The following is a 17,986-nucleotide window of genomic DNA, read 5'->3' on the forward strand; positions in this document are numbered from 1 at the left end:
TTTTTTGGGCACCGACTACCTAGAGTTCCCACCCTATCCCTCTCCATATTTCTCGATTTCTCATCAAGTTTTAAACATTTTTCTCTTTTTTTAAAAAAATTATCTTCTTTTGCATACTTTGTATTTTATCATTAACCTGGGTACTAATTAAAATATTATTCTATACTATTTGCAACTTCCAGACAAAAATATGATAATTATATAATTAATCCTTAGTTTTGGCTCCACCAACATCAAACCACGTTCTTATGGTTATTCTGAAGAGCTGCTGGACTTTAAGTTGCACACCTCAGCATCCCTTGTTTTTAACTAAATACAAATGCTATTGGTTTTAAGTTAAGTTAGTCTATCTTGATGAGGTGTTGTTTCTGTATATGTCGATATACTGGGAAGACAAAAGACTGTGTTCAATATTCCAATCTAATACAATGCTGTTGTGAGCTTCTCCGCCAACACGCCGATTCTTAGGAACAGCTGCTTTCATTGTGCCTGGCTCTTTGATGTTATCTCCGACTGCTAGGCGCCAGTGCAAGCTGATCAGCTGCGATGGATGTCTAATTCCCCAACGCGGTGTGAGCTGTTGGAATTGAGGTTCAAGTTTTATCTTGGTGATAATGCACTTTGGGTCTCGACCCCTTTGGGTAAGCATTTCTCAGACTGACCAGGAGCCGATAGTCGCACAGGACACAACCCAAGTAAGAGAAAATTGAATTCATCAATCTTAATGAGTTCTGTCTCCAGTCTTCCACACTCATAGCAGGGTTTCCCACCACTAGATCCACGACTCACCGTATAGAAAGGAGTCCAAAAAGCAAAAGAAATTAGTAAGTCGCCTTCTTCAGACCATTTTGATATTAATCGACCATGGAGGGTATTTTGTCAATCATTTTCAAATTCCAGTAACGCAGCATTTATTGATACTAATTAATCAGTTTCTAGAACACCAGAACAAGATATATTAACTATTTACACTGAATGAACTTCTTGCCACACTGTGGTATTAAAAGTTTCACGTCCAACAACCTTTGGTCTGAATCCCGCAGTTTATTCATCAATTCTGTACATTTTGAAGGTGGTACAATTAAAAGTTTATTCTTAGGGTCGCATCTTATACAGAGGAAAGTATCCAACATTCAGGACGTAAAATGCTCAAATTGTACCCGTTTTCATAAAAACAGACATAGTCAACACAAACAAGAGTCATCATGTCTACACTTTGAAAATTCAAAAAAGTATGGACATAATTACTACAAAAGTCACCTTAGTTGGTCATTTTATATGATTTAAAAGTAATTAATCCTAATCAAGATTACACAATTTTTTAAATTTAACTTTTCTTAAGAGTTTCTGTTAACTGGGCAATTCTATAAGTTGTTTTGTCTGGCCAAATGAGGTATTAGCCTTAATTATGTAATTAAATCGCCGGCCGGCACAACACAGACGTATATTTCTATACCCCCTTGAATTGGATCATTTTCAATACGTTCATCGGATAAAAGTTTGCAACATTATCTTCTTACCCACAGATTAATACTAACATAACCTCACTAGAGACCGCATCCTGAATGACACTTAAGTAAGTCTAGATTCTCTTGTCTTCCCTCCCATGACGTGTGCATGCCACCTTCATATCAACACACAAAGCAAAAACACACACGACGACGGACGAGTTGATGAATTAGCTAATTTATTCAAGATTGTCGAACATCGACACCTCACTCACTAATTACTGTGCACTCGACCTCTGTTGCCCTCGGCGTCTCTCTTACTTGCGAAGACGAACCACTTGTAGTTTACTTACAGACAAGTTAAAGTTCCATCTTTTAATTATTTTTTATTTTTATTTGTTATTTATTTCATTCTTATGTGTTCGACCATTGAATTCAAAACTTTGTCAGCTCATTATATTTCCCATCGGTTTAATTGCATAAAACTGATTTACACCCGTTTTATGAGCAGGGCTTCGTTTTGGCTTAACAAAACGTTCACATGCAACACACACCACGAACAGAAGTGACTTCCATTGCTTAGCCCCTTGCATCTAAAATAACACAGATACAAAGTTTTAAAAAGCGGGCGCCCTCCGTCACTGCTATCTAAACGCTCCCCAAGGCGCTATCTGTGTCTACCCCAGGTTTATGTGACTCAAACGTTTGCCTGGAGCTGTGCTCGGTCACAAACAGTTTTTTATTCTTATTTTGAAAACACGAAAGGACACTGTTCAGAGGATACGTGAGAAGTTAAAAGAAGGAAGAGCTACATTAACCCTTGATTTAGAAAACTTTATGTCGGGTCTGGTTCTCCACACTACGGGTAGACCTGATGGCACTTTGAGCTGATAAGTTTTCATGTTTTCGTCTTATAAAAGAAACAGTGCCAAACGCATATCGTCACTCACTACATTTTTTAAAAGTACAATCGGCTAAATATAGACTAATTTATGCGTTTTCTTCTCTCTTTACCTACAGCTTCTCCTAGCTTATTAACAAAACCACGAGACACGCTCCTCAGGATGTTTGGTGGGTGATGGAGGGCTGATTAAAATGTTAGTATATGTGAAAGTCATGGATGATAAAGGTCAATTATCATAGTGTTGGCCAGTGTCAAAGAGCTCTAGCGTGTAGTGCACGCGCTAGAATTATTAAGTGAAGATGGCGCCAACCTTTTCTGTTAATAGCTTTACCCTTCCGCCGATCAATCAGTACCCAAGGATTAATGTGGGAGAGTAGTCTCGAGCAAAGACCTTCTGAACATTAATCACCGAACTTCTGCTCCATAGTCGAGAGCACTTACTACAACCACTTAGGCTAGCACGTGACCATTCAGCTAGCAACCACTAGGTTAAGCCTCTTATTTGCTTTATCCTCAGAAGAGATCACGACTCTAATTTTCTGAGGAAGGTCGTGGCTGCAGTGTGAAGTTCAAGATCGGGTAAAAAAAAACAAAACATGTGTGACGTTATATCAGGGATGAATAAGAGGACCTGAGGTAGTTAGGGGAGGCGACACATCAAGGAGGACGCAGCTTCAAGTGTGTCATATTAATGCTTGGACGGAAGTCCAATGTGAAATGGAAGAAAATTAATCTCTAAGCATGCTTGAGCATTACTGAGAGCAACACGTTCGCCCTAAACCTTACCACCAACTCTCTCCCTTTCATCTTTCCAAGCTTCTTTGAATTCCAGAATCTGCATTATGAACCCAAAAACTTTCTGAAATATTTACGTTGAAGGTTTCCGCAAACATTGTAATGAGCCTAAAATTTCTTATTTGTGACAACACATCTGAAGACATCTCGACATAAACTTGGAAAGTCGAAGTTTGAAGGAATTTTAAGAGTAAAGTTACTGAGTGTATCATTTGTCCGTGACGTTAACTTTACTACTTACATCCAATGGAATACACTTCATCTTGTCATCAACTTTATTCTTAACCGGAATTTATTGCCAATGCTCAAGCGTACAACTCCTTCTTGTTCCAGAATGCTGCTGGAATAGAAGCATTCCCTCGAAACCTTCCGCAGAGAACTGTCACGTTGCCGAGACTCCGGCAGTATTCGTGGAGCGCCTGGACATTTTTAATATCCACCATCACTGCCACCCAGGGCCGTAAGAGGAAATTAGCTTGCAGAAGACTTACCATTACCACGACAGGACACAGGCTGACTCCATGGATCCACACAGAACCACGCAGAGTTCTACGTAAAATCAGCCACACAGAAACGTTACATCATCTACAGAGCCAAGAATCAACCGGTCATAGTAATAATTCACCCACACCACTAGACCCCTTCATTGCGTAAAGGTGGTGTAGAGAAAGTTCTAGACACCCGGAGCTCGCAGCAGACGAGATTTAGCTAATCACTGAGTGTTTAATTTCAGGGAAGAGAACCTCGCGTGAAGTGCATCAGGAATCGGAAGCGGTCAACGGACTGCCAGCGGAGGACGTGACGCAAATCATCAGCTGTGGAGAACGACTTCGCGGCCTATCAACGTGAAATCTCGCGCAACTTCTGGTCGCTGCGGTCGCCGAGACAAACAGGGGCTCCTCTGAAAGCAGTTGGAAAAGTACATAAACAGTTTTATGGTCTGGTTAAATGTCGGAGCCATTCTCATCGCAGTAAACTATCACGAACGCAGTGGTTGGCATGTCATTCCGTTAAGTATGTCAAAAAAAGGAAAGAAAAAGAAAACAACCTGGAAGAGGATGGGTAAAGAAAAGGTTTCTCTTCTCGGTCCCGGTGTTTATAGGGCTGTGTAGATGCTGAAACTGGTTTCACGTGCAGGACCATAAAACTGATAGCTGGAGCTTGCATCGCTGACTAAGCACGCATCTTTGTCTAGGTATTTATAAATGTTTATTCATCATTCAGGGATAAGACCAAGTAAGGGGTAAGACTGAATAATTCTCCTCACTTTTAATGTTTTTGTGATTAACTATTCTTGAATATGCCTGCCTTAACCTGATTTTAAAAAAATGTTTACCTGGCTTTTCGATGGCTCTTGTCTGAAACATCGACTTTAAAATGAAGAAAGAGAAGCACAGGAAATAGACATTAACCGAAAGTGGGGAACAGTTTGGCCATAATGACATCTTATAATGTGAATTGACATTAGCACTTGTAACTGGTAATAGCTGATAAAAAAAAACAACAACTGGTAATTGCTAACTAGTACTGGTATGTACCAACAGCTTAATAATATTGCACTAGCACATGGTAACAGCTAAAGTGTTGGTAAGTTTTGAACTCTAATTGATAGAGCACTGGCGAATTGCGGGTGATAATACTCGTGGATTTCAGTGCATTGTTTGCTGTTTGCAAAACTGTTTTCAAAAGGTTGGAGCTTTTTTAAAACCACATAGTGAAGATGGATTTGTTTACCGTTTTATCCCGCGGCAAGACTTCCATCGACTCGAGGTTCTTGAGCACAGCCTGCCTGCAAAGTTTCATCCGATGTTTGCTTTGGCAAAGAGCGAGGCCTGCAGAAGAATGGATGTGTAATTAGTGTTTGTCTATATTTACAAGCGTTACCTAAGAAAGGTATGCGGGAATTTTATTCTGGTGTTCTGGAATTTGCCACTTTTGCTGCTGTAGTTGCTGCTACTAAAAGGACAGGTGTAGGTATTGTCACCACCATCTTGGCTATTGCTGGACACGTATCTACACGAACGTGCTCGCGCACACACACGTGTCTCTACCTGCAGGCATACACACGCAAACACGCATTCATACACTTACACAAATTCACACTCACACACAGATGTGATATATATATATATGTCTGCACCCACACACACGCATGCACACACTCACACTCACACACACTCACGTACGCTCACATGCATACGCGACCGCGCCCACGGAAAAAAAGAAACGGAAATTTCACCTGGCGTTAGAATGTAGCTCAGGTAGAGCAGCACCAGACTGAGAATAACTCTTTTTTTTAAATCCTGTAATTAGTAAAACCTATCTATGTCGTATTCCAGAGCTCTGCCAAGCCGTCTTAAATTAGGCAAAGTTTTTCGTACCAGCCACTTCCTGTGTTACTCGAAGTCGAACTTTTTTTTTAAACCGGTAATGCATTAACACTAAGTTTTAGTAGCACTTCCTGTTATCAATAACGAAATAAATGATACTTAAAAATATTCTTTGTCATCGTACGGACTGACAACTTGAATCATCGCCTCTTGACATGTAGCGGTCTAGTAATTATTACTGGCTACACCGTGCTTCGTGGTCTTCAGTGCAAGGTCTGTTGCACCTAGTAACCTGTAATTAAAACTTACCTGGCTAGATTGTACACACCAAAGAATGCATTCTGACAATTTTATGGCTAGAGAAAGGCATGCAAATGAAAAAGAAGCGAGAAGACCGGCGAAGAAGACAACGATGCCTGTATATTTTTTGTGTTGCACTCTTAGTTACAACAGGTGTTTATTCTCTATGTGCAGTCTTTAGAAACAGAGAGATGTAAGACTTTATCTTCAAAGTTTCAGAAATTTATTTATTGAATTGCTGGTAGTTTTTAAATGCTTTTTTTTTTACTGGTTTCCCATCTTCTCTTCCGATACCTTGCTATTTTAGTCATGCTTTGGACTTTACCTCTTTCCTCCCCACCAACTCCCATCCTGCAGTTCTCCAGCGCTGACTCCATGATAACTGAAATGTGCTGGAGCCAAACGATGACATTTAGTGTACTGTGACTCAATAATCACCTTAGTGTCCTCTCCTAACATACCTTCCACGGTCTACTGTCCTGGTCACTCTGTTTACCGAGGTTATTTACCTGTAAAACACACACTCCCAACGTATTTACCTGTCAAACACACACTCCCAGTGGGAACAAGCGATCCCAATGTGTACTTGTGCTCCCGCACATACATTTAACCCCAGTATATACATCTAGCCTCGACTGTATATGCACTCCAAGTGTGTAAATATACTCTCCAGTATGTAAAAACACTCCCTTCAGGTGAATACTCCTATTCCCCGTACTATTCTTTCGCCGACAAGAACCATTTTGTAACAGTTAATATAATACAATGTGTTGTGTCTGTCTGACATATCAAATTATATTGCTTGTATGTTGACACAATTATCTGCATAGCTGGTGTTTTGAAAACAACACAAATTTTTGGTCTTTTTTTTTCCAGGGGGTTAAAGTCTATGACGACATAGAGCCGACAGAAAGGTGAGAGCTAAACCATAATAGTATGTATTCAAATGTAATCTCTAATCAGTTCTTCATGTGATCTTTATAAAACATATTCTGATTGAGTGGGGACTTCATAGCATGTCCAGTACATCCTCACCATTTTGATTTGCTTGTTGACTTTAAAAAAAAAATTTGCGTATCATTTCATGCTTTGTTTATATATTGTTTTCTTGCTGAGAAAATAAGTGAAGGAGTCGGGATGTGTACGTGTGTTTCCGTGCGTATGTCTATGAATACATAGAATTTTTTTATCATTGCAGTTCCTGGTTTGTAGTTATAAACAAAAGAGTATATATTCTCTCGATTGCTAGCAACTGAAAGCGTTAGAGAGAAGGAGGGGAGCGTGCTGGAGGTTGTAGATAGGAACAATGGGAGATTTAGAAATTTGGTTGATAAGTTAGAGATCCCCCACTCCGTTTTGCTTATAGTTCACAGCTATGACTATATAGGGAATATGAGAATGGAGGTATAGACCCGAGGATTTGTAACTCAGGCTTATAACTACTACGCCGTCTGAAGAGAATACTTCACTTCTCTTTCCTAGCCCTACTCTTGAGAAAGTGCGAGAGATAACGAGAAAGTTTTTTTTTTTTGTCCACAGCACCAAGAATGAAGACAGTAATGATGATGATGACGATGACATCAGCGCTCTGTACGAAATCCCGGTCGCCAGGCAACAGCTTCCGCCGCTGACGTCGGAGGACAGTCTCAGCCAGCCGGCCGACATCTCCAGCCTCGCCAACGCCACCAGCACCGACGACGTCAGCGACGATGTGCTCGACGCCTCCTCCCCCGTGGGACACCCACCTCCCCTGCCCCCGCGCAAGGATCCCAAGGTGTCTGAATCGGGCAGCCGCTCGTCCGTCAGCACCATGGAGGACAAACCTCCGGACCTGCCCTTGCGGCACCCCGCCCTGGAGAAGAAAGTGTCCGAGTCTGGCAGCCGCTCGTCGGTCAACAACAGCGACGACAAACCGCCCGAGCTGCCCTTCAGACCACCGCAACTATCCAGGCGCAGCGAAATCTCCCAACGGTCCAAGTCTGACGTGTCGGGTGAGCGAAACTGGAACGTCATGAATTTTGTTAACAGCTTTTCTGATTGGAAAAAACTACGTCAGATGTGTTTAAGCAAATAATATATTAAATTAAAATATTTGTTAGTTTTTGTTCCAGTCAAAAATTTCTGCTTCTACCTAAATTTAAGCATGGTTGTCATTAATGGACCTTTGTTCCAGACGGGGACAGCACGAGTTACGAGTCCTTTGATGAAGACCATGACGCTGGTAGGAAATCTAAAAGCAACATTAAACTGCCCATGTGAGTCAGGTTTCATCATCATCATCATCACCATCATCATCAATCATCAACAATCATCAATCATCATCATCATCATCATCATCATCATCCAATCAATCCATCAATCAATAATCCATCATCATCAATAATAATATCACGTGCAGTTTATGCTATGAGGGTTAATTTTTTTCTTGTTTCCATCGTCATCATCATCATTACTCCTTCACTGTTCAAGTCACGGCATTTTCGGTTTCCTCAGGCGGCCCAAGAAGAAGATCAAAAAGGGTTCCAAGCACCCGGCCAACAAAACCCGCTCATCTGCCACGTGGGAAATCAACGTACCCTTCAAGAAGCTCGACAACATCCTTCTCTCGGGAGAGCTGCTGCACAAGGGCAAGCTGTCTTGGAATCGGCGAGTGGTTGCCATTAGCAACGGCTCCATGGCCCTGTACAAGCCTGAAAAGGAGGCCAGACCTGTTTTCGTCATTCCGTTAGCCGGGTACCAGGCCAGTGTTGGGGACAAAGACGGGAGGAAGGGCTTTGAAATCACCATGGTGCATTCCAACGGAGATTCACACTTGTTTACTGTTGATTTCAAGGAATGGGCCACAATATGGTGCGAGGTGAGCTGTAGTCTATCTCTTACAACTTATTATTTTTAAAGCCTGAGAAAGACAATATGTAACAGCTATAAAAAGCTACTTTGACCGAATTCACATTAGAATTGAGTTTATTTTATATTTAGTTTAAAATGTGATTTTACTGACTCACACAGTTAAGAGAATACAATATTGTTAAAATACTCGGTTAATATTTGCTTCAATTATTTAAAGTATTGTCGCATGGTGAGCACTGATAAATGATATCAATAAATTCAAGAGCAAAGGAAGCAGGTCACAAAAGCTGCATTTACGTCTCTCGAATGTTCTGTCAGTAGTTGACCGATATCAGCTGTAGTTGCTGTTTGTTGTCGCGGTCTCAGACATTCACTTCTGTTTCAGTACGTCAACAACCTGTCCAAGGGCTTGTCGGTCATACCATTCCATCAACACCTGGCCCGCACCTTCAGTGGAGAGAGTGAAAACTCCATCAGTGGCAGCAGAGTATGCTCGAAATTCGTCCATCATCGCATTGCCATCATTTCTCCTACCCTCCCTCGCTTTCTCTCTCTCTCTCTCACTTGTACTTTAAGACCACTCACGTTTACTATGGTGTATTTTCTATAAAGGTTGTCGTGTATGTAGTTCATATAGTTTATGCAAACTTCATTTTCCCCCCAAACCAGAACTTTCTTTTCTGTGATACGGTGAATACAGTTGGGGATGCCTCTGAAGGCGAAGGTAGAAACCTTAAGCAAGAGATGATCTGCTATACTCTCTTTTCGCTACTTTGAGTCTACAACGTCTTTGTAGTTATAAAAAGTTTATGTCTATAAAATAAAGGAGAAGAAATCATGGGACACATTACAACAATCTTTCCCAACCCCCGCTCAAAAAAAAAAAAAAGGGGGAAAAATGAAATAAAGGAAAGAAAAACATCCACATCAAATAATGACGCTAGTTGTAAAGTCGTGTTCACTGCCATGCCTGTTCACATCAAGATCCAGTTCGACCTTGGAGATTATGAAGCGTATGAAGAGTACGACAACAACAGCAACAACGATAGCAAGGCCTCTGACACACCTCCACCAACGCCACAAACGCCGCGGTCGAAACTTGCCAGCCAGCGTTCTTGGAGGCGAGCGCTCTTGCGAAAAGTGTCGTCGGCCCCGCCGTCTCAATCATCGGCGGGGTTTGAACCCCCTGCACCCGCAGGATCCGCGTCCAACCTATCCTTGGCCAGATGGGACTGGAAAACCATTTTCTACCACTGGTCTTTTCCCCTGGACGAAGTCATTGTTGGAATACGGCGAGTGAGTGTCTCGCTGAAGGTGTGGAGATCATCAAGCATGTGCTTTCTGTTTCTGCATGCTGCTATTTCGTTGTCAAGCTCGATCGCCACTCCTGCACCCAGCATGACGACTTGAAAAGACATGCTTTTTAGAGTGATAACAAAAAGTAACAAACAGGGAGCATGCATGGGGTTTTTCCCCATACTTGTCAGAAAAATGTGTTCGTGTAAAACAAGCTGCTACAAAATTATTCAGCATGCCAGCGTGTAAAGTTGCCGGTGGAATTTCTTAAATCAGTGATTTGTTTTCAGCATGAAACCCATTTTTTCCTTCACACCCATCCTGTAAAGGGGTTAGACTTCAAACCTTTCCTCTTGAATTCTGGAAGATCGAATCTCTGGCTATAAAAGAAATAGCATTATTGTAACATAGGCGTGCTTATTTTTAACCACATATATGTATGTCATGTTCGCATGATGCATATTAGCTTAATTGTAATCGGTACCTCACCACACTCATGTCTGTACTATCGTTAATTCAAGATGAATTTCACAAAGAGCTTCAGAAGCGAGAACGTTCGCCGAATAACGATAGCTCTGATGAATTAATCACGGCGGTCTGATTTTTACTGTTCACATCTCCAAGCTGACTTTCTTTTAAAGCAAAAAAACACAGACATACGATATGCGATTAATCTTTAGTTAGAATAATTTTATACTACAGATGTACTGCCAATGCAAACCAAAGTGCAGCTGAAAATAAGAATTATTCTTTAGAACTATCCGTGCTAGAAAAGCATTCTTATTAGATGTTTTCTATAAGATATGATAGTGATTGGTTCTGGTGGGGAAAAATTAGCACAGAAATGCGTTGATTAGTGACCAGTGAAACAGGGAAATTTATGTATTATAAGGTGACCAGACGTTTCGGGGGCGAAAGCGGGACACGTGCCGATGATGGTGTCGTCACCGTCAAAGAACGCCGAAAAAAGTGATTTTTAAAGACAACCGGGACATTTGATGGACTTGCCAGAAAGCCAGAAAGCGGGACATTGGGCGTCTGGTCACCTTATATGTATTAGTTATCTCTAATTATAAGAACATGCTGCACGAAAATGAGACAGCAGCAGGTTCATCATCAAAGGGCCTTGCTGTCAAGTAGTTTTTAATCAGATGAAGTACCTTCGCCCTGTCACTCTCACAAAGGCTCATTCGACATTCACTTTCTCGTACACCGAGATGGATTCCACATACCACTCCTTTGCTGGAGATGAAAATCAAGACCGTCAGAGCGTATAAAAAATCCCACCTCTTCCCCAATTTGCCTAGTCGTAAATTGTAGTTTTTTCCATAATCATATCTGTCTCATCAGCGAGAAGCCGACAAATTGCTTCGTGATTACAAGGATCGGTGGGCGCGGGTTCCAGTATGGCAATAAAACGGTAGTCATGCATATCCGCCCTAGTCCATCATACTTAATAGGGTAGGTAGGGGAGGACCATACTGCCAGTTCTGTCGAGCTGACTGATACTCGAGAAGAATCTTCCCCTGACATAATCTCTTATGACACGAGCCCGCAGTCACTCGCATAACTGATCGGGTGGGGTGGATGGGCGGTTGCGTTGGCGTTGTAGGAAGTGAGAGAAGAACAGGACTCGAGGATGTCCACAATACATATGGGTAAGAGATCGCCATCGAGATGTGTGTTGATCATCTGTACGCTGTCGTTATTTTAGATGACAGATGCACTTTGCAGAACTATTTCTAATAGTAATTGAATGGTTTATGTATAGCTCTGAGAGAGAGAGAGAGAAATCCTGAGGAATTACAAGAAAACCGCGAAGACGAAAGATCGTGTCCGCCTATCTTGGTTCATGGGAAGCAACTGCGCATATCTTTTTAACGCGAGTTCAGTTTAGTTTCCCCTGAGCTTTAGTCCACAATATTCACAGATTTTTCACATTTTCATCGGAAAGTCAGTTACAAAGACAAATCTATAAAAAAAAAATCTATACTAGGAAGTAAATGTTGAACCATGTGTATTATCTTTCACGCTTATACAAATAATCTTTCACAATTACTAATGCTGTTATTACTGTCTGCGTGTAAAAAAGAAAAAACAGGAAAAGGGAGGAAAAGATTTTTTAAGGGGGGGATGGGATCTGTTTGTATTGTGCTTATAAACTTATGAATTTCTTTTCAAAATGTAAGAAAATGGTAAAGTAATATGGATTTTATTCCTAATTAATGTGTACCATAAATAAATTCGTATACTTACTCATATTTTAAAGCGAAATTTCCATGACTAATTTTTGTTCAAACCCTTTAGTGTTTATTCGAAAATGCATGGTTATAACAACCTGCTTGTTATATACTTACATGGAATGCTCCAAGTGATGCCTGTCTCTCCGCTTATTATTTATGTACATGTTAGTTAATTATGAGATTTTTATGATTGTACTGTTCTTTACTGACGTTTTTGACATCTTGTTTTACAATTAAGCCAAAACAAAACAAAATTATTGACAAAAATTTATGCTTTTCTCTTTTTATAAAATACTGTATGCCTGAATATGATGATTGCTAGGTGTATCTATGCACCCATGCATATGCACAGAGAATTAAAACAAGTTGAGAGAACTATAGACATAAGATAGAGGCGGGAGGGAAGAGAAATGCACAACTGCATTTGTGACAGTATGCCTTACATATACACACAAATGCATACATTTTTTATTAGCTGCTGAAAGAAGCAACAATAAAGCTATACAGCTTTAATGAACATTGGTTCCCCTCCCACATACTTATAATGTCTGTTTTCTCTCCCCTTTCTCACACCTAGATTTTATTGCACTTTTCACATGCAGATCATATGATTGTCTCATATCATATTGTATCACAGTATGATTCATACACCCATAACTCATTCTTAACACAGGTAGTGCAGTCTCCGTGTATGAAGATATTCTTGAAATTATTTGACTTGTTGTTTGTTTTTTTGCCCTATGTACCATATTTATTTTTAATGGTAAGAAGCTTAAGAGTTTATGCATGTGTGTGTGCGCGCGCGTGCTTGTGTGTGTGTGTGTTTTTGATAACCAGGGAAATCTATCGGCCACATCAAATTCCAACCTGTCTATAAACAGCAATGGAAGTGAGTCAGATGATTCTACCAAGCCAAGGTTAAGAGGTATTTTAAGACCACATTTCTTTGTTTATATCCTTTTTAATTGTTTTATTTTTACTTTCCTTACTTATTTATGTTTTTTTCATTGTATTTATCTAAATAAATTTTATGTCTGATATTTAAAGAGAAAACAAATATTAATCTGTAATGAATTAAAAATTTACTATCAGTACTTGAACCACAACTATGTCAATGTCTGATACTTGCAGTTTATATACTAATACAACTAATTAAGAATGTTAAGACTTTTTAATTTGGCCAAACTCAAAGAACAGTTTTTAGCTTTTTCTGTTGCCTTTTAAAGATCAGTTTCAGAGTTATTTCCCTGTTTCTCTGTTGGTGATTTTAAATAGCTTTTTTTAAAAAAAAATTATATATTTTAAAGATTATATGCCTCTCTGACCTGTTAATATGAATTCTTGCATATAAAATACATAAGTAGAATTTCAGGTAACTATCTATCTATTCCTCTTTGTGCATCAGGTTGCACATAAGGCCTCAACCAGAGTCCGCCACCGATGTCGATCGGCTGAAACACGCTCTAGGTGACCCCATGTCCAGCCCTTTCCTTTCATCTCCCTTTCCACTGTTCTTCTCCAAGTTTCCTTTGGGCGGCCTCGTTTTCTTCGGCCGTCTGGAGTCCATCGTAGGGCGACTCTGGAAAGGTCTGCTGTCTGCTGGCGGAGCACATGTCCAATCCATCGCCAACGCCTTCGTTGAACCTGCGTGGTGATGGACTCGGTTTCACTTCTTCGGTGGAGTTCTTCGTTGGTGATGGTGTTTGGCCAAAAGATGTTAAGTATGCGCCTGAGGCATCTGTTTTGGAAGACGTCAAGCTTGTTACTGATGGTTTTGGTCATCTTCCAAGATTCTGATCCGTAAAGGAGGGTGCTGATCACATTTGACTTGAAGATTCTCAGCTTGGTCTTCTGGCTGATGTTTTTTGCCTTCCATGTGCTCCTGAGTGAGGCGAAGGCCTGGCTGGCTTTCGCCAGTCGGGCTCGAATCTCCACCTCCGCATCCCCGGTGTTTGACATTTTGGACCCAAGATAGGTGAAACTGTCAACTTCCTCAATCTCTTCTCCATTTAGTTTGATGCTGTCTTGGACTCTGGCGTTCACTCTCATACTGTTAGTCTTTTTTGTGCTGACCTTCAAGCCAAGGTTTCCAGCTGTTTCTGAGAAGGCCTTTGTTTTTTCCTGCATGTCTTGGTGGCGGTGTGACAGCAGGGCAATGTCATCAGCAAAGTCCAAGTCTTCCAGTGCTGTTGTTGCTGTCATAGTCATGGTCCATCTGAGCCCTCTCCTCTCGCTGTCGGTGGAAGTCTTCATGATCCAGTCCATGGCCAGGATGAAGAGGAACGGCGACAGAATGCAGCCCTGCTTCACCCCGTACTGACGTTGAAGGGGTCTGTGAGCTCCGTGTCACAGACAACCTGGGATTTGAAAATCGCTGTACAGCATTGCAATGACCTGAACAAGTTTTGCAGGACTCCGTAATGCCTCAGGATCTTCCATAAGGACTCGCGGTGGATGCTGTCAAAAGCCTTCTCCAGGTCGATGAAATTGATGTACAGCGGTGTGTTCCATTCGTTGCTCTGCTCCAGAATCTGTCGCAGAATGAAGATGTGTTCGGAGCAGGATCGCCCAGGGCGAAATCCTGCTTGCTGTGGTCGGAGGTCTTTCTCAAGAGTTGCCGTCAGTCTTGACAAAACAATCTTGCTGAAGACCTTGCTGGTGAGGAAAGAAGTGTTATGCCCCTCCAATTATTGCAGTCTCCAAGATCTCCTTTCTTGGGTAACTTGAAGATGAGCCCTGTCTTCCACGCAACAGGGACCTGCCCTGATTCCCAAATTTGCCTGAAGATTTCAGTCAGCTTGGGAGCTGTCACATTCACGTCTGCTTTCAACATCTCTGCTGTTTATTCCATCTGCCCCTGGTGCTTTGCCGCTCTTCATTGTCTTGACTGCTGCTGTCACTTCTTCCAGGCTTGGTGGGTCTGTGCAGATGTCAAGGTCTATAGCTGCTGGCTGGATGTCTGCAAGCTGAGGGGATCTGGTCTGTTCAGAACCGACTCAAAATGTTCCCTCCAGCGCTGTAGTTTTCCTGCCTCTCCTTCGATGACATTACCGTTCACGTCTTTCACTGGCACATCACTGTTCTTAAACCCGTTGTTTAGCTGTTTTGTTTATCTTGTACAGTGTCTTCAGGTCATTTTACTTGCTGCATTTTCTGCTTCATCTGCCAGTTTCTCTATGTGATATCTTTTGTCGGTTCTTTGTCATCCTCTTTACCTCTTTGTTCAGTTTTGCATATCTTTGTCTGTGTTGTTCCTTCAGGCGTTCAGATCTGGTGTTGTTGATTCTTTGTTTGGCTGACTTTCTCTCTTCTATCTTCTTCCATGTCTCTTCTCTGATCCACTGTTCTTTCTTTTTCCGTTGGAAGCCCAGTATTTTCTCTCCTGATTCCTGTAAGACTCGATTGAAGTCGTCTAAGGTCATCTCTTGTTGGTCTCCTAGTGCCTGGAACCTGTTCTTTACTTCCATAGCAAAGGCCCTTCGGTGGCTGGATTTTTTTAGTTTGCCGGAGTCCACTCTCTGCTGACGTGCCTGTTTTCCTCGTGATCGACGCAGCTTCAGAGAAACTGTGGCTATCACAAGAGTGTGGTCACTGGCAATGTCTGCTCCTCTGTAGGCTCTAACATCTTGAAGTGAGCTCCTCCATTTTCGGTTGATGATGACATGGTCTATCTGGTTCTTTGTGATCCATCTGGTGATGTCCATGTTGCCTTGTGGATGTCTTTGTGTGGGAAGAGTGTGCCTCCAATCAGTAGGTTGTTTTCTTCACAAAAGTCTGCCAGTCTCTCTCCGTTGTCATTGATGCTTCCGATTCCATGTTTGCCCATGACATGCTCCCTGCAGGTGTTGTCACTTCCCACCTTGGCATTGAGATCGCCGATGATGAGCAACATGTCGTGGGCTGGAACGCTTTCTGAGGCTGCCTGGAGCTGATCGTAAAAAGCATCCTTGTCTTCTGCCTCAGAGTCATTTGTTGGTGCATAGCAGGCTAGCACTGTCAGCTTGGTGTACTTGGAATGGAATCTTGCTCTCAAAAGCCTGGGTCCATAAGGCTTCCATTCCAGCAGTGCCTTTTCCGTTTTCTTGTTGAGGAGTAGAGCTACTCCTTCAGAGTGCTGAGCGTCTGATCTTCCTGAGAACAAGATGGTATGTCCTGACGCTAGTTTCCTCTTTCCCGTGCCGGTCCATCTGACCTCACTGACTCCCAGGATGTCCAAGTTGTAGTTGTCAAAACTCCTTGACTAATTGGAGCATCCTGCCAGTCTGGTACAAGGTCTGGACGTTTCCAGCACCCCACCCTCAACTTCTGCCTCGGCTTCAGTAAATCCGCTGTCGGGGCGCCAGCTCCCTTTCGGGTTTGGCTGTCGTCCGTCATTAGTCCAGTCTCCTGGTGTGCTTCATTACCTTCGCCATCTGTGACGAGTTCTCTGGTTTTAGTTTCTGTAACAGGATTTTTTTTACATGGTGGGGTTGTTAGCCCTACCACAACCTATTTTACCTCTAGGTGAGGTGTCCACCTTAGTCGCCTCTTACGACATGCCTGGCTGGATGGCAGGGACCCTATTCTTGCAATGCTTGCTAGGCAAGCATACCCCGGGGTCCCACAGGGGAATTTCAGGTAACATTTCATATTTTTTCTTTCACCAGGCATATATTTTAAAAATTAAATAACTGTTTTTTTCCAGTTGTTGTGTATAGTGTTTATTCTGAGTTTTGCAGGGAACAAAGTGATGAGAATGGGATCATTTGCTTATCGGGCCACACAGTTCTTTGAAAATTTAGGAAAGAAAGCCACAACCAAGCGTAAAACAAATAGCTTATCATCCCCCTTGGAAGGTGACAAATCATTCCGTGATGGGATCCAGGAAGAATCCTCAATGTCATCCACAAGCCTTGGAGTGCCAGCATCACCCTTGTCAGAGAACTTTTCACCTGGATGGCAGGATGGTCATCAAACACACTTCTCATCATCACCTGTGTCATCAGAACACACACTGCCATCGCCCCTACCAGTCCCTGACATACCACTTAATGTGAAAGTTCAAGGTAACAGATAAAGACTGTAATGGCTTAAATCCTTCAGGATATTTTATCGCATTATATTAAATACATTTATTCAAAACTGAGTTTATATTAGAGTTATATTAAGTTTACATAAATCTGAATTAGTTGATCTTCTAAATAACCTAGCTGAACAGGTGAAAGGGTATTACCACAGCACCACTTTATTAATATTAATAATTTTATATTTCTTTGTTCTTTATATCCTTTCTGGATTTAAGAAGTCAAACAAACATTAACGAAGCACTAAATGTGAAAGAATTCTGTCAAAGATGGCACAACTGATTTGGATTGTTTTGGTCCCTCTCTACCCCAAACAGGTCATTTAAACATTTTCAGTAGCTTCAACAAAAGACGATGGGGCTTAAGGTGGTGCCTTGTCCGAGAGAATATGTTTGAGTGCTATCTCAGTCAGACATCACAGCATATTGAACTCAACTTCCTACTCAGAAAGTGCATCATCCGACATGCAGTGGCTGAAACAAAATCTCCCTTAGCTCTCATGTTGTTGGAACATGACAAAGAGAAGATTACAGTGGAGGTAAGGGCATACAATTAGTATTGCTGCATTGTTATTTCCATCAGCTCTTCAGTTAGCCAATGTTTTAGAGAAGGTTTTGAGTTTTTTCCCCATACTTTGCTCATCAGCCTGTAAGACTCTAATCCTGGGTACTCGCTATAGCGGACAAAATGTAAGTTTACAGCCCTCTATTGTGGCATTTGTTATCTAGTTACCTTGAGAGCCATGTTTTAATCAAAT

General features: G+C 41.7%; 1 protein-coding gene across 7 annotated transcripts in view; it reads left to right on the forward strand.

Annotated features, from left to right (window-relative positions):
• Nucleotides 1–17,986, forward strand: part of LOC112556614 — an 86,099-nt gene that overhangs the window by 56,277 nt on the left and 11,836 nt on the right. For 5 of the 7 annotated variants that reach the window (XM_025225771.1, XM_025225772.1, XM_025225769.1 and 2 more), the window contains exons 4-12: nucleotides 6,654–6,691; nucleotides 7,317–7,768; nucleotides 7,951–8,032; nucleotides 8,271–8,634; nucleotides 9,013–9,114; nucleotides 9,612–9,941; nucleotides 13,004–13,091; nucleotides 16,885–17,211; nucleotides 17,547–17,767. In XM_025225771.1, coding sequence (XP_025081556.1) covers nucleotides 6,654–6,691; nucleotides 7,317–7,768; nucleotides 7,951–8,032; nucleotides 8,271–8,634; nucleotides 9,013–9,114; nucleotides 9,612–9,941; nucleotides 13,004–13,091; nucleotides 16,885–17,211; nucleotides 17,547–17,767 — 2,004 coding nt within the window. The remainder of the gene's footprint in view (nucleotides 1–6,653; nucleotides 6,692–7,316; nucleotides 7,769–7,950; nucleotides 8,033–8,270; nucleotides 8,635–9,012; nucleotides 9,115–9,611; nucleotides 9,942–13,003; nucleotides 13,092–16,884; nucleotides 17,212–17,546; nucleotides 17,768–17,986) is intronic. The other 2 variants (XM_025225770.1, XM_025225773.1) reach the window with 2 other exon arrangements.

The sequence above is a fragment of the Pomacea canaliculata genome, linkage group LG2, assembly GCF_003073045.1.
Source record: "Pomacea canaliculata isolate SZHN2017 linkage group LG2, ASM307304v1, whole genome shotgun sequence".
NCBI lineage: Eukaryota > Metazoa > Mollusca > Gastropoda > Architaenioglossa > Ampullariidae > Pomacea > Pomacea canaliculata.